Source organism: Heterocephalus glaber, unplaced genomic scaffold (assembly GCF_053883595.1).
Source record: "Heterocephalus glaber isolate CG9 unplaced genomic scaffold, H.glaber_assembly_v1.0 deba00000281, whole genome shotgun sequence".
Taxonomy (NCBI): domain Eukaryota; kingdom Metazoa; phylum Chordata; class Mammalia; order Rodentia; family Bathyergidae; genus Heterocephalus; species Heterocephalus glaber.
Genome location: NW_028258139.1, coordinates 4,619,690 through 4,644,633, shown reverse-complemented (window position 1 = coordinate 4,644,633; position 24,944 = coordinate 4,619,690). Strand labels below are relative to the sequence as shown.

General features: G+C 32.2%; 1 protein-coding gene across 12 annotated transcripts in view; it reads left to right on the top strand.

Annotated features, from left to right (window-relative positions):
* Window positions 1-24,918, top strand: part of Sntg1 (syntrophin gamma 1) — an 835,631-nt gene extending 810,713 nt beyond the window's left edge. For all 12 annotated transcript variants that reach the window (XM_021248956.2, XM_087185779.1, XM_087185795.1 and 9 more), the window contains one exon: window positions 20,970-24,918. In XM_021248956.2, the coding sequence (XP_021104615.1) occupies window positions 20,970-21,128 (159 nt within the window). In that variant the 3' untranslated portion in view covers window positions 21,129-24,918. The remainder of the gene's footprint in view (window positions 1-20,969) is intronic.
* The last annotated feature ends 26 nt before the right edge of the window (window positions 24,919-24,944 follow it).

Below are 24,944 nucleotides of genomic sequence, written 5' to 3'. Positions count from 1 at the left end.
TCTCAAACATAAATGTACCATTTGTAGAATAGTAGAAAGAACAGTCTTAAAAGCAGTAAGTCCATGCCATTTGATACATTGAAAAATGTCTTTCAATTCAGTATCTTTGAATATGAAACAAGAGAAAAATAGAACCTCCATAGGTGGCAGTAAAAATACCAAATTATAAATTGCAAGCATTTAACAAGAAAAGGCATTGACTAACTGGAGTAAAGACCAGGTCTATGGAATTGTTTAGGCATTTTTACATCTATAACTGGTTATCATCTCTGCTGACAACATAGCAATTTCTTAATTAAATTAGAACATGTGCTATTTGGTAGCCTTAAGTGCAACTTGTTAGCAGTAAGCTAATTGAGTAGTGAGATGACATTCAAGTAGAGGAGGAAAGCATAATAGCGTGAGGTTATTTTTGGACATACGTTTTATTTTCTTCAGGACAATGTCCACAAATGCAAATTGCTGGGTGTTGTTTATTTGGTTTTAAAGAAGTTACCCAAATATTATACCAAAATAGCTGTAACATTTTATATTCTAGCCATCAATATATGAGAGATGTAGTTTCCCTACTTCCCTGCCATTATTGTATCTTTTCACTCTCCTTTTATGTATTTTTTCACATCATAGTTTTTAATTGCATTTTCCCAATACCTAGTAAGAGTAATAAAACACAGCTCTTTATGGCATATCTCCTAGTCCAAATTAGTCTTTGGTGAATTATTGTTAATTCTTGGTTTTTGCATGCTAATTGTATTGTTTATTTTTATTGCATTCTACTTTTTCTGTGTTAATCATGCTGGATACTTTGCAAAGAAGCAAAATTATTTTTTCATTGATTTTCAGTTTTGTTCTTTGCAATCGATTAAGTGAATTCTTCTTTAAACCTTAGCTTCTTTTTTTGGAGCTTTACTTTTATATTCCTTCTATCTAATGTGAAGTAGGATTTTAGATTACTAATTTGGAGTTTCTTTCTAATGTAAGGATTTGGTGCTACAATTTTCCTCTTAGTTCATATGCTGCATCCCTCAAATTCTGATATATTGCGTTTCTATTTTCATCTTTTCAACGTGGTTTTGTTATTTCCTTTAAGGCTGTCTCTTTGAAAAACGGCCTTTTGCTCCCTTTGTTCTTTTTAAAATTTGATTAATTTTAGGCTTCTTTTAGGGTTACAGCACAAATTGGTAGAAGATTCAGAGATTTCTTATATAAGCTCTGCAACTGTCTTCGACTTATGAACACCTCTCTTGGAGGTACCACATTGTAACAATCAAGTATTCTACACTGACACATCATTATCCTCTGACATCACAGTTCACATTAGGGTTAACTACAGTACATATAACACTAACAGTTAACTCTATTGTAAAATACAGGCTAATTTCCCTGACATAAAGATACTCTTGCTTTACCAATTCATCCCTACCTCTCCATGCCATTGACAACCACCCTTTTTTTTTTTTACTGTCTCCCTAGTTTTTCATTTTTAAGCATTTTATGGGCTGTATGATACAGTGTGTAGCTTTTAAAAATTGACTTCTTTCACTTAGTAATATGCATTTTAATTTTTGCATATCTTTTAATGGTTTGATAGTTCATTCTTTTTAGTACAGAAAAATTCAATATTCCATTTTCCAGTTGTACCACAGTTTAGTTACCCATTAACCTACTGAAGAATAGCTTGGTTACTTCCCAGTTTGAGTGCTTATGAATAAAACTGCTGTAAATATCTATATTTAGATTTTTTTCTACATGCATAAGATTTCAACTCTTTAAATGAATACTAGGATGCTTGATTGCTGGATCAGTGAGTGAAAAAAAGTGTTTAGTTTTTAAGAGACTGCCAAACTGTCTTTCAAGTGGATAATTTTGCATTTCTATCAGCAATGAACGAGCATTCCTCTTGCTCCCCATCTTTGCCACCATCTGGTTTTGTCAGTGTTCTCAACTACCTTGAGAATGGGATCATCCGTGCATTCTTTTTGGTTTTGTGGGAAAGTTCTAAATTCCTTGCAGTGTAGTCTTATATTAATTATAGGTTTTTGATAGGTTTTCTTCATAAAGTTGAGATGTTTTCTATGTATTCCTAGTTTCCTGAGAACACTTAATCATAAAAAGGTATTACAGGGCCAGGGATTTAGCTCCAGCACCTGCCTCACAAGCCCAAGGTCCAGAGTTCGATCACTGGTACCAAAAAAAAAAGGTATTATATACTGTCTCTGAACTTAATGATATAGTCATATGATCTTTTTTAGCCTGTAAATGTGATGGACACATTGACCTTCTAAACATAAATAATTCTTAAATATCAACTGTAATAACACACTCACAAGTTTCTCCTTGCAGTTCTCCAAGTTTTGACTCAATAGTTTGATATTTTTATTAGGAACATAAATATTAAGGAGTATTTTACCTTCTGAAAAAATTTGACCTATTTACGTCATGAAATAGGTACCTTTCTTCCCGGTAACTTTCATGGTTGAAGTCTCCTGTGTCTGAAGTTAATAAAACTGCTGCGGCTTTCTTTTGATTAGGGTTAGCATGCTATATTTTCTCTACCCTTTCACTTTGGCTGTATATAGTATTTTTTATCTTTAAAATATTTTTATAATCAAAGTTGATTTTTTTTCCAGAAAATAAATTTAAATGTTTCTTGGCCCACTATGAAAATCTCCATTTTAATTGCTATCTTTAGAACATTAACAGTCAAACAATTATTGATATAATGGAAGGAATATTTACCATATTTGTTACTATTTTAAACTTCCTGCCCTTGTTCTTTATCTTTATGTCTTCTATTCTTTTGCTTTACATTTTACATGATTTGCCATTTTATGATTCAATATTCTGTCTTTTATTAGGATAAGTTGTATTACCCTCTCTTCCTTCCTTTCTTTTTCCTTTCCCTCTCCTTTTACACATTCCCCTCCTTTTCTTCTTTTTTCCTCTCTCCCTCACTCTCTCTCTACCTTGGTCCCTCCCCTTTTCCTCCTCTTCTTCCTTTTTCTTCTTTTTTTCTGCCCTTCTCCTTCTTCTTTTACTTTTATCTAGTGGAAAACAAGTTTGTTATACATATATTACAAGCCTGGTCCAAATTCAGAAAACATTATTCTGGTATTTTTTGTGGCCCAGCTCATGGTCTTTTGACAATTTAACAAGAGCACTGTGGATTTCTAGGGTTTTTGCTTTGACATCACAATCATATAAGAACATATGTACCTGATGAACATAGATGCACAAATATTCAACAAAATAATACAAAATCAAATATAGAAGAATAGTGACAAATTATTCACTATGATTAAGAGATTTATCTCAGGATTGCAAAGATGCTTCAATATATTCATATGTGGTATGATATATGACATTAAAAGAATGTAGGACATAAAATCAAATGATCATTTCAGATTCAGAAAATGCATGTGGAAAATTCAACATCTTTTCATGTATTCATGATAAAAACTCTCAAAAATTGTGTTTAGAAAATGTTCCTATAGCTACAAGTGGCAAGCCAATATTTTACTCAATGCTGAAAATTTCAAAAGCTTTTACCTGAAGATCAGGTATAATTGAATTAACTTCCATTGAATACAGACCTGGTAGTCACTGCCACAGCAATTAGTCAAGAAAAGGAAATAAATGATATTCAAATAATAAAGGAAGAAGTAAAATTGTTGCTCTTTGCTGATGACATGATCTTATATGAAAAAAATAGTTGAGTCAAAAATTTGAGATCTAGTAAAAGAATATTGTAGAGTTACAGTATACAAAATCAACAAACAAAAATTAATAGTTATTCCTATGCACTAACAAGAAATGATCTAATCAAGAAATCAAGAAAATAATTCATTTTCCTTGGGTAAAAAACAAATAAAATAGGAATACATTTAACCAAGGAGATAAGAGAACTACACAGTGAAAATTATAACCCTTTCATGAAAAAAATTTAAGGATACCCAAGTATATGAAAAAGATAGTTGCTGTTCATGAATTGGAAAAATCAATATTGCTAAAATGTCCATATAAACAAAGCAATACACACATTTAGTTTCTATATAAGTGAAATTTTAATTATTCACAGAAATAGAAAAATTCCTAAAAAAATGATAGAACAAAATAAATTAAAAATTTAAAAAAACAAATAGTCAAGAATTCTTGAGCCAAAAGAACAAGGCTAATAGCACCACACTACGTAACTTCAAACTACACTATAAAATGATATTAAAATAGCATGTTACTGGCATAACACTAGACAGATCAATGAATTGATAAAATAGAAAGTCTGAGAACCCATACATTTACAGTCAAATGATTTTTGCAAAGGCATCAAAAGTAAATACTGGGAAAAGCACAGTCTCTTCAATAGACAGTATTAGGAAAACAAGGTAACCACACAGAATAATGAACTTTACTTTCATCTCATGCCATATACAAAAATCAACTAAAATAGATTTTAAAATTAAGCATAAGAGCAGAAAATATAAAACTGTTGAAAGAAAATATAAGGTAAAAATTGTAGGGCATTGGTCTGAACAATTATTTCTTGGATTTGACCTTAAAAATTCAAGCAACAGGGCCAGGGATTTAGCTCAGCTTTGCCGGCCCCTAGTTTGCAAGCGCAGGGTTCTGAGTTCGATCCCTGGTACAAAAAAAAATCAAGCAGCAAAAGTAAAAATACACAAGTAGGATTAAGCTAAACTAAAGTGTTTCTGTACAGCAAAGGAAATAATTACCAGAATGAAAAGGCAGCCTACATAATAGGAGAAAATATTTTCCCGCCATACATGTGATAAGAGGTTAATATCCAAATTACTAGGTGTGATCAAACCTATAGTGAATATTTAATTTATTTAAATTTTAAAAATTTATTACAGTAAAAAAACATTTTTTCATCAATCCCCCTCAAAATACTGTACCTTACTTCAAACAAATTTAACCCATTGTTCTTGCCATTTTCAGAAGCAGTTCTGGAAATCTTTCATGAATGTCTTTAGTTATGATACTGTGGAAGCCTCAAAGTCCTGAAGTGATGATGAAGGTTATCCTTTCAGGGTCATTTTGGCTGTGGGGAACACCCAGAAGTCACAAGGTGCCTGACCTGATGAATGAGGTGAATGGGCTGTACAAGGCTGCCTTTCTGTTTGAGGACACCTGGCAGCAGCATTCACCCCATTTTTCATCGTACCTCATAATGGCACTCATGAAAGAGGACTTCCAGAACTGCTTCACCAAGTGCCAAGAAGGATGTGGTGTGTTTAAAATGAAGGAGAGTACTTTGAAGAGGACTACTGGCAATGTGACTTTTTTTATAATATTTTAAAATTTCAACATTCACTATATATTTTGTCACCCCTTGTGTAAAAGAATTCAAACAACTCAAGAGCACAAAAACAACCAACTAAAAAATGAACAAAAGATATTTCTAAAAAGAGGACATACAGATGGCCAACAGTTATATGAAACTCTAAATCATTAATCAGTACGGTAATGCAAATTAAAGCCACAATGAGATAGTGTCTTAGAACAGTCAGAATGGCCATTATCAAACTATTTAAGAGAAGCGTTGCCAAGGATGTGGATGAAAAGGAACCCTCATTCGGTGTTGGCTGGAATACAAATTAATAGAGATTAATAGACTACATATTAATAGAGATTAATAGACTTAATAGAAATTAATAGAATACAAATTAATACAAAACTGGATAGAAGTTCATAAACAGGTAAAGTTAAAAAAAAACCAACGATCCAGTATTCCCACTTCTTGTTAGTCTAAAGAGTTTTAAATCATTTTACTGAAGAGATATCTGCATTCTTATGTTTTCTGTGGTATAGTTCACGATCTCCAAGTTGTGAAATCACCCTGTGTTCACCATCTAATGGGGGGAATATATATATAGATTATGTAAATAATATATATAATTTCTATACCTATCAGCCTTAGCAGAAAAAATATGTATTTTATTACAACATGAATGAATTGGAGGGCTTATGCTAAGTGAAATTAGTGAGGCACAGAAGACAAATCCTGCATTGTTTTATTCATGTGTCAAATCTAAAAAATGCAACTAATAGAAGCAGAGAGCAATATTGTGATGATGAGAGGCTGGGGAATGAGGGGAACAGGAAAAATCTAGTCAAAGGGTGAAATGTTTCAGTTAGTCAAGAAGAATCAACATAAATAATTGAGATTGTAAAAACAACAGAAGTCTGAAGGATTTGGGGTAGGTCTTCGCTGGTGTAAGTAGGTATGGGGTCACAGCTTTTCTTGCTGAAGAGTAAGTTTGCATCACAGTTGTCTGTCTTCCTAGGCTGTCCCCTGTCAGGCCGTATGACTAGATACCATACGCTTTGCCTGGATTTTTGGTTTCCATTCTCTGGTAGTTCTGGGTGGATGGCTCTCAGCTGTCTTCTTTGGGATACATAGTGCAGAAAGGAAAACCCAGATAATTCATCATTCTATTATTCCATGGGTCCTGGGGTCTCTACGTTACTAGCCTATAGGCTTTATTCTCTCATATTTCACAGTGTCATTCTGTTTATTGGTATGTGTATGCTGGGCAGGTTGTGTGTGTGTGTGTATGTGTGTGTGTGTGTGTGTGTGTGTAGTAAGAATAAGAAAAAATGCATTACTCCACAATCCTAAAATTAAGACCATTATTGGTTTTTAAACTAGCAGTAATGTCAATTCTAAAAAATATGTAACTTACTTGGCTAGGTCTGTTTTTAGTAGGTCTCTTTTATAACCAATGAAATAATGCCATAAAATATTAAAAATTGACATTAAAAATGTAATTATGAACAGTACTCTTCATATAATTGCCAAAAAGGGTCTGGAAAACAGCTACCTGTAAGGACCTAATTAAATGGTTCTATTCAGTAAACTATAAGTACTTTCCAATATAATTAATATAACTCCTAGGTTTCATTTTACTTTTATTGCAAGTCTGATAAAAAATAGACTATGTGATTTCAAATGTTGATGTTCACATTGCTAAAAATTTAATCCAATTAATTTTTAAAGCTTATATTTACTACTAGAAGATTAAATATAAAATACATTTAAACTGTTATTGATCATGAGTGACACTAGATTCACTGGCAGAATGATTGTGAACCCAGAGCAGTTTGTTTGGGGGAAGGTCATATTCTCTATAATAGGAGACTGTTTTGTCTATACCTCTCTTCCTTCATCAGGTACCATCCACTAGAACATTTTTCATCCTGAGAAAATTAAATAACATTCATTTATCAAGGTCAAGTTTTATATTTTTGCACCACTCCTCTTGAAAAGATTTTATACAGGTATACAAATATGTAGATATGAATGACATCTAAAATTAATCATATTAAGATAGTTTACTATGGTATTTCCAAGTCTGACTGAGTAGTTTATGATGCCTATTATTTTGTGCTTACTTGATATTGGTTTGGGACTAACAAGTGAAAACTAAAAATTTCATTTATTTTTATATAGCTTAAAGATATCAATAGCTATTTCCATGTAAAACTTTCACCAAAAACTACTATAATTAGAGTTCTTGGGGTCTTCTATATAGAGTATCATGTCATCTGCAAATAATGACAATTTGACTTCATTTCCTATCTTTATTCCTTTTATTTCTTTCTCTTGTCTAATTGCCATGGCTAATGTTTCCAGAACGATATTGAACAAGAGTGGTGATAGTGGACATCCTTGTCTTGTTCCTGATTTGAGTGTGAAGGATTTCAGTTTTTGACCATTTAGTATGATATTGGCTGTTGGTTTTTCATAGATGGATTCTATCAGTTTGAGGTAGAGACCATTTATTCCAATTTTTGTAGGGTTTTTATCATAAATGCATGTTGGATTTTGTCAAATGCTTTTTTTGCATCTATGGAGATAATCATATGGTTTTTGTCCTTGGTTCTATTGATATAGTGTATTACATTGGTTGAATTGCATATATTGAATGATCCCTGCATCCCTGAGATGAATGCCACTTGATCAGGGTGTATGATCTACTTGATGATCTTCTGTATTCTGTTTGCCATTATCTTATTAAGGATTTTTGCATCTATGTTCATTAGTGAGATTGGCCTATAGTTCTCTTTTTCAGTTGGGTCTTTCTCTGCTTTGGGGATCAAGGTGTTGCTTACTTCCAAGAATGAATTTGGGAGTACTGCTTCCTTTTCAATTTCATTGAAGAGTTTAAACAGTAATGGCAGCAGTTCCTCTCTAAATGTCTTGTAGAATTCAGCAGTGAAGCCATCAGGGGCTGGGCTTTTCTTAGTTGATAAGTTTTTAATTCCATTTTCAATTTCATTGGTTGATATTGGGTTGTTCAGAATTTTTAGATCTTCTTTGTTCAACTTTGGTAATTCATATGTATCTAGGAATCTGTCCATTCCTTCTGTGTTGTCCATCTTATTGGCGTATAGGTTCTGGAAGTAGGTATTGATGATCCTCTGGATTTTTGCTGGGTCTGTTGTCATTTCACCCTTTTCATTCCTAATTGCATGGATTTCGGAGTTTTCTTTCCTTTTTCTGATAAGGTTGGCTAAAGGTTTGTCAATTTTGTTGATTCTTTCAAAGAACCAACTCTTGGCTTCATTGATTTTTTGTATCATTCTCTTAGTCTCCATTGCATTGATTTCTCCTCTGATCTTTATAATTTCCTCCCTTGTATGACCTTTGAGGTTGCCCTGCTCTTCTTTTTCTAGAAGCTTGAGGTTTAGCATCAGGTTATTTAACTGGGCTCCTTCTGTTTTCTGACTATGCATATTCACTGCTGTGAATTTCCCTCATAGGATTGCTTTCATTGTGTCCCATAGTTTCTGATATGTTGTATTATCATTGTCATTTAATTCAAGGAACTGTCTGATTTCTTCTTTAATTTCCTCAGTGACCTATTGGTTATTCAGAAGTGTGTTGTTCAATTTCCATGTGTTTATGAAATTTTTTGAGTTTCTTTTGCTATGGATCTCCAATTTCATCTCACTATGGTCTGATAATATATAGGGGATAACTTCAATTTCTTTGCACTTACTTAAACATGTTCTGTGTGTGAGTATGTGGTCTATTTTTGAGAATGACCCATGTGCAGCTGAGAAGAATGTGTATTCTGATTTTGTGGGGGGAAGACTCTGTAAACATCTGTTAAATTCATTTGTTCAAGAGTTCGATTGAGTTCTAGTACTTCATTACTTATTTTTTGTCTAGTTGATTTATCTATTTGTGACAGTGGGGAGTTGAGGTCCCCTACTACAATTGTATTAGTGCATATATGACTTTTCATGTCTGTTAGTATTTGTTTTATGTAGTTGGGTGCACTAGTGTTTGGTGCATAGATATTTATGATTGTCATCTCTTCCTCTTGGATTGTTCCCAAGAACTCCACCAAAAAGCTTCTAGACTTAATAACCAAATTCAGTCAAGTAGCTGGTAACAAGGTCAACAGACAAAAATCAATAGCTTTCCTTTACAGAAATGACAGACTCACTGAGAGAGAAATAGGGCAAATAATTCCTTTCACAATAGCAACCAAAAAACTGAAATACCTAGGAATCAACCTAACAAAAGAAATCAAAGACCTCTTCTCTGAAAACTATGGCATTCTGAAAAGAGAGATTGAAGATGATATCAGAAAATGGACAGACATCCCCTGCTCCTGGGTAGGAAGGATTAATATAGTGAAAATGGCCATATTTCCAAAACTGCTATCTAGATTTAATGCAATTCCAATTGAGATCCCAGCAGCATACTTCATGGACCTTGAGAAAAGAATCCAAAAATTTATTTGGAACAAGAAGAGACCTAGAATATCAAGAGCAATTCTAGGTAACAGAGACATGGCAGGGGGTATCATAATCCCCAACTGGCAACTATACTACAAAGCCACTGTCATAAAAACAGCATGGTACTGGCAAAGAAACAGACCTGAGGACCAGTGGAACAGAATAGAAGATGCATAAACAACTCCAGACACTCTCAGCCATCTCATCTTCGATAAAGAAGCCAAACACCCTCAATGGAGGAAAGATAGCCTCTTTAATAAATGGTGTGGGAAAAATTAGGCTTCAACTTGCCAAAGATTAAAACTAGACCTATATCTCTCCCCATGCACTAAACTAAAATAAAAATGGATTAAAGATCTACATATTAAAATAGAAACTCTGAACCAGTTGGAATGGAGGTTAGGTAGAACCCTTGAAAACATTGGTGTAGGAAAAGATTTTATGAACAAAACCTCAGTTGCCCATGAACTAGCACAATCAACAAGTGGGATCTCTTCTTATTAAAAGGCTTCTGCACAGCAAGAGAAACCACCAGCAGTGTGAAGAGACAACCCACAATGTGGGAAAAAATCTTCACCTCCTCTTCCTCAGACAAAGGTCTACTATCTCGAATCTATAAAGAACTTAAAAAGATCAGACCTCCCAAATTTAAAGAGCCAGTCTGAAAATGGGCATCTGAAATGAACAGACATTTCTCAGACAAAGAAGTAGAAATAGCTAGTAAATCCATGAAAAAAATGTTCAACATCACTGGTCATTTGAGAGATGCAAATGAAAACAACACTGAGATTCCACCTCACTCCAGAAAGAATGGTTGCTATCATGAAATCGCCCAATAACAAATGCTGGTGGGGCTGTGGGGAAAGAGGGACACTGCTCCACTGCTGGTGGGAGTGTAGACTGGTGCAAGCACTGTGGAAATCAGTATGGAGATACCTCAAAGAACTAGGACTGGAAGTCCCATTTGACCTTGCTATTCCAATGCTGGAGATCTTCCCCCTAAAATTAAAAGAATCGTACCACAGTGATACATGTGTGCCCATTTTCATAGCAGCACAGTTTGTCATAGCTAAAACTTGGAAACAGCCCAAATGCCCATCAACTGGAGACTGGATAAAGAAAATGTGTTTTTTTTAAAATTAAAATGGAGTACTACTCAGCCATAAAAAATGAGAAATTTGAGACATTTATAGCTAAGTGGATGCACATTGAGGCGATGCTCTTAAGTGAAATAAGTAGGACACACATGTGTAAATACTAAATAGTTTCTCTGGTGTGAGAAACTGAAAGTTTAAATAAGGACTAAATGTATAATAGGTAATGTGAAATAGGAAGAAAAAGGTCAAAGGGGAAGGAAGTGGGAGGGCTAGGGGGAAGGATAGAAGGGAATGGGATTAATATGTGAAAATGGAAAAATAGGAACAAAATCTTTGTAAATAGGGAGGACTGGAGGTGTTGAAGGGAGGGCTGGGCAAGGGTGAAAAATAAGAACCAAGCGAGCCTATGTAAAGGTGCAAATTTCCAATGATGAATGTCCTTATATTGTATACCTAAAATGTACCAGTGATTAGAATGAAGAATCGATAATGTAAAATAGGAAGAAAAAGTCCAAAGGGGTAGGGGTAGTGGGAGCAGCAGGGGAAATGAAAGAAGGAAAGGAAAAATGATGAGAAATGGAAAAAGTGGAAATAAAGTCTTTGTAAATAGGGAAGGGTGGAGGGCATGAAGGGAGGGCTAGGAATGGGGAAAAAATAAGAACCAAGATGCATTATGTAAAGGTACAATTCCCAATGAGAAATGTAATTGTGTTGTATACCTACAATGTACCAATAAAAGAATTTAACAACAATAAAAAAACTATTATACATGAAATATTTGAATAGTTAAAACCCAATTATGAAATTCAGGCTGATTTTGGAGGGATCAATGATTATATTTTGAATATATCTCAGCAGAAGATCGATCAAGTGTTCTTTTTTAGTAGCAACAAATAGTATGTGCCACTTTGTTTTCATGCAAACTCATTCAAAATTCTTGATGGCAAGGGAATATATGCATTTCTTAATCATTAATGTAAAAATTGTTGACCTTGATGGAGGCTTATTGAGAAAGTTCACTTATCTATCACCAATACATTCACCTAAGAATTCCAGAAGTAAGGAGTCGTATACAAATTTTGGAAAAATTCTAGAGGTATAATAAATTTTAAAATGTACTGAACTTTAAAATCCCTTCATTATATGTGTCTTACTCTGGGTTGTGTTGCAAAACAGAATACTGTATCTGAGATTTCATGATTTATAATGAACAGAAATGTATGATCCAGAAACATAGCATAAACATATGGTGAGTTTTATCCTGTTGTGTCAGTGTTATGGAAGGGGAAATAAGGACACAGGAAACAGAGCAGATTGAGAAAAAGAACAGGAAGTGGAAGAGAGAGAGAATTTCAACCTGTGTCTCACAGGAGATATTCAAACTATAGCAACATGCTACATTTCTGAACTTCTGATTGCTTTTAATAAGAAACTAGAACACAATGTAAATAAATTATTGGAGAAATATTTTTTCTCATCAAAGTTTAAAAAAGTAAGGAAGAAAAAATATTGCTCAGGAAATGTGATTTTTGAAACTGAGGAACTGGGTCTTGGTTTATGTGGTAACAGAGATAACTTTTAATAAAACATGTACTTATTTACTAATACATATATACATTCCCAAGGCAAATAAGTTATATAATCAGAGCTTATTTAACAGGAAATGTGGTCTCTTTAGGGGACATTAATTACTTGAGTTTCTATAAATATTACAGGACTAATGGTTTTCAATTCTTTGTGGCAAAGTCCCCCAAATACTTAAGAAATTTTGGCACATTTACATAGGATTTGGAGCAATTTTGTTTTGTTCTTTGTTGTATAAGACTAATGTTAAAAGCTTCCTTTATATTTTTTTTCTCTGAAAGAGAAAGCTCATAAATTCTCACTTCATTACTCAGAACCTTAATACATTTCCCATCAGGTTTCCAAAGCCTCATTAAACTTCACAGACTTAGTACAGCCTGGGAATGGTTCCTGGTAGGAGCCATGAACAATATTATAGTTTTCAGACAAGCTACACAAAGCTTAATTTATTGTTATTAGGAACTAAAGAATTTTACATATATTTTTGTATCCTAGGCAGTTCTTGCCTACCCTGAATTCATAAATATTTTCCCTTATAATTTCTTCTTAAAGTTTTATACTTTTAGGCTTTCTTATTTAGGTTCATAAATCCCTTCAAGTTATTTTCATGTATGGAAAAAAAGGCTTGAGGCTATTTTTTTATGTACGGATACCAGGTGTTCTAGTGCCGTTTGCTGAAAACACTTTTTCTTCCTCGGCTCTTGAATTGAATTTATATTCTATAAAATGCTAATGTTAAATAATCTTTCAAAACTCAGTGGACCATATATGTGTGGTTCTATTTCTAGATTCTCTGTTTTATTCCAATGATCTATATGTCTTTCCTTACACCAACACTGCCTTGATTACTGTAGCTTTAGAAGAAGTCTTAAAATTAGGTACTAAACATCTTCCAACACTGTTTTTGTTTTTGTTTCTGTTTTTAACTTTTCTAGGCCCTTTGTACTCCTACATAACTTTTAAATTTCAATATCCAATTCTTCATTTATAGCAAGTATACACAGACCTGAATTTTTATATATACCTTGTGTTTTCTAATCCTGCTAAATTCAAGTATAAGTTCTAGGGGCTTCTAGAGATTTCTTAGTATTTTCTCTGTAGATCATCATTTCAACTACATATAAAGATTTTGCTTCTGCCATGCCAATCCTATCCTAGTTGTGTCATTTTATTGCCAGAATATTTTGGTGGGGACTAGGTTTCAAAGTTTAATGGACAGATAAAGAGTAAGCATATCTGCCCTTGTTCCCCACCTTAAGGAGAAAGCATTGTATCTTCTCCATTCATATAAGCGTTCTCACTGGAAGTATGGAGTACATGTCTTTCATCTGTTGAGAAGGTTTTGTTCTACTTCTAGTCTCCTGATAGCTTTTACCATGAACAGCTATAGAATTTAGTCCAATACTTTTTCTCCAACTAGTGACAGGATCATATGGCTTTTTCCTTCCCTCTGTTAAAATGATGACTTTTAGGGGTGGATCTTCCAATGCTGAACCAACACTGCCATCCCTATAACAAAACCACTTTCTACATCCTGCCACATCTGACTTCCAATTTTGTTAAACAAATTTCTATCTATGTTCATACTTTTTCTTCTATTAACTTTATCCAGTTTTAGGATTAGCACAATGTTGAGTTCCTAAAATGAGGGGAGAAGTGTTCCTTCTTTTTTCTGCTTTAATTGTTTGATATAATTTATCTGTTAAAATGTTTATGAGCCTGCTGCTGTCATATAGGTAGGTTTTCAAGCTAGGAATATACTTTCTTTAATAGGTGCTATTCAAATTTTATATTTCCTCCAGAGTTAGTTTCATTAATTTGTCTTCTAAGGTACTTCTTAGAAGTTGTCAAATTTATTTCAAAAAAGATTTTGTAATATGCTTTCTGTATCCTTTTAAATTCTGTAAAATCTGTGGTAATGTCTCCTAGATCTTAATATTGTAATTTAAAAAATGTATAACTGATATTGTGTAACAGGAAGACAAGGTCTAAAAGAGCAGGGGAATTGGGAGGGGTAGGGGAAGGGAAAAAAGGGAAAGGAAAAAATATGAGAAGAGGAAAAAATGGAAACAAGGTTTTTGCAAATAGGGAAGGGTGGAGGGGGTGAAAGGAGGGCAAGGAAAGGGAAAAAAAATAAGAACCAAGAGACTCATGTAAAGGTACAAGATCCCAGTGATGAATGTAACTGTATTTTATACTGAAAATGTACCAATAAACTTAATGGGGAAAAAAAAAGAATTTTACATATATGTGATGTATACACTATGTGATGGTTCATATATGGTGTTCATATAGAGAGTAATACATCTAGAATTATATTTTCACAGTTGTTCCTAACTAAATATTTTAAGTAAATATATATTTATTTACTAGTTCTTAGAGCATATGCTCTTATTTATGTACATGTTTTTGTTCTAAAATTATAATTTGATATATGACCAGAAAATTTTTCTGATTTCTAAACAAGCTGTATTCTGAAAGCATTGGTGAAGCTTTTACATGCAAATTCACAACAGTGCCCTCACACCCATGGAAATGCTGTTAAAATATTTCTTAACCTAATGAACAGAGCATATTAATCCTAAACTACTGGATTTGAGCTCTGGATGCCAGAATAGTGTTCTTTGCACAGTACAATAAAAGAAGGAAAAGAAAATTGCTTTTCTATTTATTGTAACAATATAGAATTGGAACCATTTGAAAATAGAGTTAGTTATTGTGGGCTTCCCTCCATATCTTTCTCTTTCCCCAGTCACAGAGTTCCAGCAATTTTAAGCTACCTTAAGAGGGCTTTTCCAAATATATAAAGTATTAGATTTAAGTCAGAAACTAAGGTTTCACTCCCAGTAATACTACTTTCTGGATAATCTCTATAAATTTTAATTTCCTCATTATAACTTGTGGGTAAAAATGTTTACCTTAAAGGGTTGCACTAGAGAATGACTGTTCAGTAACTTCAACATAAGAATGAATTTAAAACACACTGGATGGAACAGTTTGGATGCTTAATAAATGTGTTAAAGAACTTTACTAAAGAATTCATAATGTGTTGAAGTTATATTTTAGAAGAGGATGACTAGTAATCCAAATGAACCCCTGTTTGACCCTTTGGGTTCTAGAAATGAGAAAGTTTAATATTTACAAAGCTTGATAGGTTATTTGGTATCAAGGGTTTATCTCTCTCTGCATCAAAAATGGCAGATCAGCTCCTTGTCCTCTTTACTGTTCACAGTTTCCAGAAACAAAAGTTTTTCTAAACCTCTGAGATACTCATTTTCTTCCTGAAAGATTTACAAAGCCCCAGCTGTTTAAACTGTAGAGAAGAGAAAGGATGACAGGGCAGAGACAACTACTTAGTAATACAGGACCTGCACAAGTCACTGTTTGATGGTGCTGCATACTGTGAAAGAACTGAAGTCGGTGGGAATAAATTAGGACCACAATCCTGGAGTCCACTTTGTGTGTAGGTGTGTAACATAGCTATGTATCAGTTTTGTGTATATGAAATTTCATTTCAAACTATCAGCTATATTAACACCAGGGATATATGATAAAGAGATATCTGGACAGGACAATGCCTCAATCTTAGAAGAAATTTTAAACTCTTGAGAATTTTTAGAGACTCTAAACTGTTTTATTTTATCACTGAGATTTTATTTACTCCTTGTATTTCACCATTCAGGGATACTGAATTTATTTTCCTATTTATATCAAGAGTTCAGAACATTCTTTTTCATGCTAGGCTATAAAACTTGCATTGTCATCATTTAAATATATTAACTGCCTCCAGAATTAGTAGTTATTGGGAGGAATATATTCATGGTAGGAACCTTTTTTTTCTTTTTTGTCAAATGTCCTCATTTAGGTACAGAATAAATATAACTAAATTTTTATGTAACTGAAACAATAATAAAATTTTGAAAAATTAGAATTATAAGATTGAAGACACACTCAAAAGCACATTCCAAGGAGGTAAAGTAGCAGAATATAGAGCACAGTAATCAAGTGCTATATTATTTTCTCTTTACATGAAATGCTACTAAAAATTGCAATAATTATGAAACATTTAAAAATGAAAAACTGAATAGAATTTCAACCTGAAATTAGGTATGTGGTTAATTTAAAAAATACAATACACTTATATGAAAGTGTATTCTCTGTCTAGATTCATTGCATAATACGTTAAGATTAACTGTTTAAATTTAGGTCTCTCAGTTCCCTAGAGAATTTCTTAACTACACTAGTCATACCTCTTTTGAATTTATGGCCTTAGAGATTGAAACATTGGCAGACATATTCCTATTTTAATATGAGAATAATTAAGTAACATGATATTAAGAGATACCAACCTCCATTTTCTTTACATTAATTTAAAAGAAATGAAGCGAGACCTTATTAAACATGATTCTATTTTATCAAGGTCCTACAAGTATTAAAAAGACTTTGAAAGCAAAGAATTTAGTACATATTAGCAATTTAATGAGTTTCTATTTTTATTATCAGTCCCAGTAAGGGAAGTCAGGAGCTAAAATAAATAGTAAACCAATAATCTGAACCACAGAGAGGCACCGGCTACTTGGGAACCTATAATGTAAAGGAAGGCTCAAACAGTAGATGGGAATCTAGTCTATTTTCATAAACAATAGAATGTAAATTAATTTATATTTATTGATTACATGTATTTTGCAAATCATCATAACTTAAGGCTTTTTAAGAAATCAAAAATAAATGTGAGCTCAGCTTCAGAAAGGGCACAGAAAAACTTCTGAAGTTCTGTTCTTCTGAAGAAGCAATGAGAAACAGTAAAATATTAGAATCATTTTTACAGATTTCTGGAAATTAAATGTTTTAAGCAACTATAAAGCATTTATTTAAAAACAAAACAATAGGGCTGGGGATTTAGCTCAGTGGTTTTGCCACCTGCTGTGCAAGTGCAAGGACCAGAGTTTGATCCCCAGTACCAAAAACAAACAAACAAAAAAAACCAAACAATATAATTTCAGTAAGAAAAAAATTTTGTAGCATTTTAACGTGTCTTATTACCCTCTCCAGAGTTCTCCCATAGCTTAAAAACATACATCCTAGAAATCATGGTAGTTCTGAAATTGAAATCAAGCACTTAAAACTCTTTGAGTGATGTAGACTGGACTTCAGCTCTCGAGAAAGCCTTATCTCAAGAAAATCACAATTATTTGACCTGTTGAAGGGATCCCTGGATAAATCTCTTTGGAATACCAGTCATTATTTGACCTGGTACATATCATTCTCATCAGAAAAAGCCCTAATCCAAGGTAATTAATGAAAATAACCAACAGTAAATTTTACAGTTTACAGCTGCCTCTGTTGGCAATGCTAGTTGTGGGAAACAGAAAACTAGTGCATAAATAAAAAAGATTTAAGGAATGAGAAGTTCGTGAAGAACTTTGAAAACATTCAATGCATTGCCAAATCCTAGAAGGACTTAATGAATATACTCAACTGTGTGCATGAACAGAAAGAATAACCTAATCTCTCAGGTACTAGATATGCCCACCTTAATACTCTGTGGTTAGAGTTGCAAATTGCCAGAGCATTGGAGGAGTGTCACAAAACACACAGAACTCCATGAGAAATTTAGAAGACTTTGCTGCAACTTATTTACAGAAATACTTTTCAAATCTTCAGGTGAATACTAAGTTAAGAAGCAGAGGCTTTTGTGGTTTCCTCAAGAAGAAACACAATATAAAATTACTTCAGGAAAATTACTAACAAAAATTGCTAGAATGATCTATTATAAATACATTCAAAGGACTGATGGAAGTCATGCTCAAAGAATTAACACGTCTTAGTAAATAGAGAAATTGATGGAGATATAAAAATAATATTGAAAATCAAATGAAACTCTGCACTTGCAAGGGGGAAAACTGAAATTTTTAAAAATTCATAGAAAAATTGAGCAACAAATTTGAGTTTGTTAAGAAAGAATAAGAGAATTTGAAGAATTTAGTTTATTTTCATAGAGCCACTAAGATTAGCCAAAGAAATAATAAATGAATGAAGAAAAATTAATGGAGTCTCTGAAACATGTGTAACACCACCAAATGTACCATCATACACGTAATGGAAATATCAGGAGAGCAGGAGAAGAAAGGAATAGAAAGAATATTTGAAGAAATAATGACTGAAAATTTCTCAAATTCAATGAAAACATTAACCTACAAATTTGATGACCTCCCCATGGGATAAATGAAAATAGACTTCTTTAAACATTATGGTTAAACTGTTAAAATCCTGAAACAGAATCTTGAAAACCAGGGAAAACTCATAAAGGATCAATAATATGAAAAACAGCTGATAAATCATAGTAAACCATGAAGGCCAGCAAGCAATAGAATTTTTCACATAATTTTTGACCATTTGGAACATTCAACACTATTTTCATTCTCACCTAGAATGAATTGCATGTTTCTGTTGTTGTTTTATTTTTTAGTGACACACAGGAAAGTCATACATTTTCCAACACTTTCCAACCTTTTTCATATCAGGTGGAATTAAAATGGGTTAACACAAAGTATTCAATATCTGCATGAGAATTAATCTTGCTGCACGAAGAATGACAGAGTGAATGGAGGATTTTCAGGGTGAGTTCAGGCAAGAGGAAACATCCTAGCTTACAGTAACACATTGGAAGTGCTCCTAAGGTAGATTGCTGAAAATAAAGCTCTTAAAATAATCATGATGAAGTTACTAAAAACACGTTTGGTGGAAGCATTTTAGGGAATATTTGCCGTTAGAGATTGACTATGAAATACTGAAGATTTAAATGTAACTATTGAGACAGCAGAGCTTTGTCTTCTACATTGCACAGGCCTATACATATATATTACACTCCATCTTGCTCCTAGGTTATAGCTGAAGAAAATATTAATAGGAAGAATTATTTTATTTAAATAATTCTTTGATACCTAACAGATATTATAATATGTCAAATTGATTAGATATTCTGTATTATTTTTCACTGCCACATACTATAAATTGCAAATAGTAAAAGTAGAGTGCAAATAAATTGTAATTTGCATCTTTTATTACAAATATGTAATGATACATTATGCAACATGTTTATCAGTAATTTCATAGTTGATTAGCCATTAGTTATCCTCACTGTAATAAGGTTCACATACTAACTTCATTAAGTACATCAGCATATTAGTCCATTCTTTTTTTTTATTTAAAAATAACTTTGTTATGAAACACACACACATACAGAAATTCAAACCATTCAAAGAAGAACAAAGCACGGGAAAGAAAACTACAATAATATTCAAATACAGTAGAACTCAACCAAAACAAAACTGAAAAGCACTTAAACATTTTTCCATATAACTGAAAAAAAACCATCTCAAGTACCAACAAGACACCAGAGGATGTGATTTGTTTCAGAAAGATCCCCAAAACCAACATTGAACAAATAGTAGTCTGGAAAAAAAAGCTCCAGTTAGCTAGCATACTCCACATAAGCCAAACTTCTCCCTAATTTAAATTTCGATACAGTCATATTACACGCAATGGGCACACAATCTGAGAAATATGTTATTAGGCCATTTCATCCGTGTGCATCCTTAATTACACTTTCAGTTTCTCACACCAGAGAAAATATTTGGTATTTACACTTGTGTCCTATTTATTTCACTCAAGAGGATGGCTTCAATATGCATCCATTTAGCTATAAATGCCTCTAGTTTCTCATTCTTTATGACTGAGTAGTACTTCTTTTTATAAAAATCCTGAGATTTGATAACTATTTTGACAGTATTTATGTTTTGAAAGACATTTTTTCTATTTTTTGCAATATACAAAATTTGCTTATGCATCTAAATGGGAAACATAGTTTTAAGAATCCATAAGAATTAGTGGACTCTAGTTAATTTTTATTTTATTTTGTAAATATGTCATATATATATATATATATCATTAAACAAGTAAGTACAACAAGTATAATTAATGCATGAATTATTTTTTGTAAGCCATTTAGTTCCTAAACTCCTAGTGTCATAACATGTTTGGATTCAATATTTGATATTCAATTTCCCATGGCAAATAATGACTTATTCTATAGAACAGTAAGGTTTTTAAAAAATTATTCTAACCTCTGTTCATCGTTTGAAATATGCATAAAGAGACAAAAGTATGTTTTAAGGCACTTTCAAGATTCTTTTAACTTGTACACTAGCTAGAATAAAATTCAACCTCACAGAATAAATTTCTATGCAGTATTTATCAGCCCTGAAATAGTTTTCATGACCAATAGTTTACTTAGTTCTTCTGTCTCCTCCCCACCATCTTTTGAAGTAAATCTGCACGGGACATTTACATACAGAAGAAAAATACCTATATTAGAAATTAGTATTCATGCATTAGATAGCATGGGTTCTAGATAATTATATAGTTAATAATTATATGTTTGTGAATGACTAGTCATTAATTTTGTTTAAAAATTGATTTTTATTTTTATCACACCTATTTCTCCTTTCCTTTCAGGAGCTGGAATTTTCAAATTTATTTGCTGTTCTTCACTGCATTCATTCATTCTTCGCTGCCAAAGTGGCCTGTTTGGACCCTCTCTTCTTAGGCAATCAGGCCACTGCTTCTGCTGCAGCCAGCTCTGCTACCACAAGCAAAGCAAAGTATACGACTTGATATCCTGAGTTCTTTAGTGACACTTAACCATGACAAGATAAACAGAATAAACATATTAGTTCTCTTACACCCTGAGAAGCCACAATAATAAGTCACCAGTGGAGTTGGATTGAAATTTCAGCAGAAAAATATCACGAGGCATCTTAGACACATTTCCAATGCAGAAAGCATCTGTAAATTATTCTGAGTGGGTAGACGACCCTGTTCTCATCTGGTTGATTAGTACCTATACACTGCTTTCACCAAACATGGAGACAAAATGAATGAGATGAAGAATTGTGTAAATAATATAAAAATTGTAAGCTACCTATAAATAAAAATGCCAATCAAATGGTTATTTCTGTATTTTAGATTATTTTGTATGACAGATACATATTGGGCCAGGACATGAACTAATGCCCTATCATTGATTGTATCACCAGTGTAAAGAGAGAAGAAGAAAAAATGACAGCAAGGAGCATGCAAAAAAAACTTCATCAAAAAGGAAACACTTTAATTTGCTGATGTAAAATTTTCCTTGTATTCTCATTCCACTGTTCTGCACCTGCTTTCTAATGTTGCCTATCTGATTGTAAAATATTCTTAGGAACGCATAAAAATAATCATTCTGCCCTATGACAGACACAGTATAAACTGGACTACTTTTCTTTTTGTTCACTGTTACTAAAATATTTTCCTAACTGCCAGTGTCAACCAAACACCCCAATAATGTGTTACTTACGAATGGTGGAACCATTCATGGATCTCTTGTTCCTTCCTTCATTTTAAACAGATTTATATTTTGCCAATGAAATTTATTATCAAATTAAAGTTTCATAGATTTTCAGTGACTCTAAAAAACTTTTATAGAGAAAATAACATCAACAAATATCGTTATAAGAAATAGTTTTGTAACCCTATCTCTACTAACTAATGAACTGAGATTCCCTTACAAAGTAGTCTCAAAGCTAATTGATAGTGAAATAACAGTTTTGAGTGATATTTTATTAGAAGATATGGTAAGATTTGAAAATAAAAATTAAAAGCTGTATCTTACCATATCATGAAAAGTGATTAACGCCAACCTAGGTATTTTATTTTTAGATTGTAAATATGGAAAGATTACAAAGTTGAAAGTCGTAGAGGTGTGCATATACAACTAGGAGACAAGGTATTATATAATTTATTGTATGAAGTGGATAAAATTCTTCATCACTAAAGCTTGATTGACATCTGCTTTTAAACAACTAGCTCCTTATTAAAACATAAAAATTAACTTTTTAAAATTGACACAAAGATTTCCAACTAAACAAAACACTACATATTTTCTTGTAAAGATGAGAAAATTCTAATAAAAATTGTTCAATTTTCTTTTTTAAACAAGAGAATAATCATTCAAGATGGAAATAAAATGACTCAAAGGATAATTATAAATTAAATTTAAAATATCAGTGTCAGGATTTTTTCACAATCACTACAAATTATTAATTTATTTTGCATTATATTAATTCTTAAAAACATGAAATGAAAATAAAGACTGGAAGTTTGTAATTGGACCTGGGAAACTATTAAGTTGGATCCAAGATACTTGTGAAAAACTCTGTGTCAAATTAAATAATAAAGAGCTTTAATATAATTTACTCTGATTATAAAACTAAATTGATAACTAGGAAACCACCCTGGATTTATTGCTCACTATATTGACCAACCTCAATAGACACAGTAAAATATAAAGCCTGGCAAAAATCTGACTTTATAGTTCTCTTCTGAATTTATGTAGAAATAGGAGAAAGAGAGAGAGAGAGAGAGAGAGAGAGAGAGAGAGAGAGAGAGAGTGTCCTGGACATCTAACACAGGCTTCTAAGCAGTGTGGGTGGTTGAATATGGAACCTTGCTACCAACTAGGGTTGAATCTCAGTGCACCCCACTTCAGGATGCTATGGGTATGGCTACAGGGTGTTGCTCTTTGTATGGAGGCTGTAAGAAATGGGCTAGTTGTCTAAAACGAAAATAAATAATAAATAAAATTAATGCTAACTTTACTTAAATGATATAGAATGATTAAAAATTAATGCCAAATTTTATAAAAGTCCTATTTTAAAGTACAAAAGTAATTTAATTAAATCATTTTTGCATTATTGAAATTTAATCTATGTTAACATATATGATGGCAGCAAACGTGTACAATGGTATATATGTTAATATTTGCCTCCTGTCCAACATGCACACATACATGCATATATGTGTGTATAAATATAATAAAATGCTTATAAATTATATTAAAATGTATCACATACAAGCACTTAACACAATTTAAATTAAATTTGCAGATCATTAGTTTTAAATCATTAAAAACTTGACAATACCATTATTTTTAATATTATTATTATTGATTCTACTGATATAAAATCAACCTAAATTGCTATTTACTCCCACCAATTAGGAAAGTATTATTCTGATTTTCATCAGTTTCGCAATTAGTATTTAATAGTTTCTTAACAGTGTGATGAATAACCATTGTATTTGTTTTAATTTGGAGTACTTGAATGAGAAAATTAAGAAAAGTAATCATAAATTTCTTTCTCATGTAATTTGGGTTTAGATTCATGAGATTTATTCATCAAATCCTAGTTTCTCCATTAATCACATTTTAACAAGAGAATGCTTAATTATGTGATCACCCCTTCAGTGCCTTGGTATAAATATGCATATGTGCATGTTCACTACAGGGTTCATTACAGTATACATACTGAAAATTTAAGAGGAATATTGTAGGTATCTCAGTCAGAGAAGGAAGTTCAAAATTATTTGAAAACTTCTAATACAACAATGCCTTTTACCTGGTAAAGAATAACAAATCATTTAAACTGAAGTATATAAAAGCAGGAGTACTTTTAATTTGTTACATTGTAACAAATATTTATTTCAAGATTATAATAGATAACATATGTGTAATATATATTCCAACACTTACCACCCAACCTTATTTTTAAAGGGAGAATAATCAGCTAGTCATTGCTTGTCCATATTTCAAGCATGTATCATCTTATTGTTTTGAAACCTTCACTCATAAAACTGTCATTCAGCAAGAGAACAGCAATTAATTGAAAAGAGATGGCAACTCCATGTTAGCAAGCAGAGAGTATTTTTTATGAAAGCAGAGAAATCTTCCTTTGGATGCATTAGTTTATAGAGTCACATTTTCCTCATTTACAGTGACAAAGTTTAATAAACTTTGTCTATGTTGAAGGCTGATTAGTAGAACTTTGATTTATTACTGGTAAAAAGTAATAATCCTAACAATGATTTAGAATTACTGCTTGAAATCAGCAGTGTGGAGAAGCTTTAAAAGCACAAGGGCAGTCTTGTGCATAACACTTACCAGTAAGTGTAAACTTTCCAATATTAATAACAAGCATTTTGCTACTATTAATACTGCTATATTCATGAGCTCTCCTTAAGGAATTGCTTTATTCATACCTCTAAAGTTATTTATGATTTATTATTATTAGTTAATACTTTAAGGTCATAATACCACTTCTTTGCACATAATTTAGTTTTTAAGATAAATAAAATATTATAAATGTTATATATTTTATACATATTAAAATGAAATGAAAATACTAGAAATATGAAATGTAAATATATTTATTTCATTTTTAATTGTTTTGGTGGATGTTTGTAAAATGTAAATTAATATCTGTGACAAACATTTGTCACTTCATTCCTTTAGTTCATTAATGTACTACTAATATAAATGTACCTTTTTTAATGAAGCATACTGGAAAATAAAGCAAATTCTTTTTACTAATTTTCTGTGTTTTCATTTATTTGAAT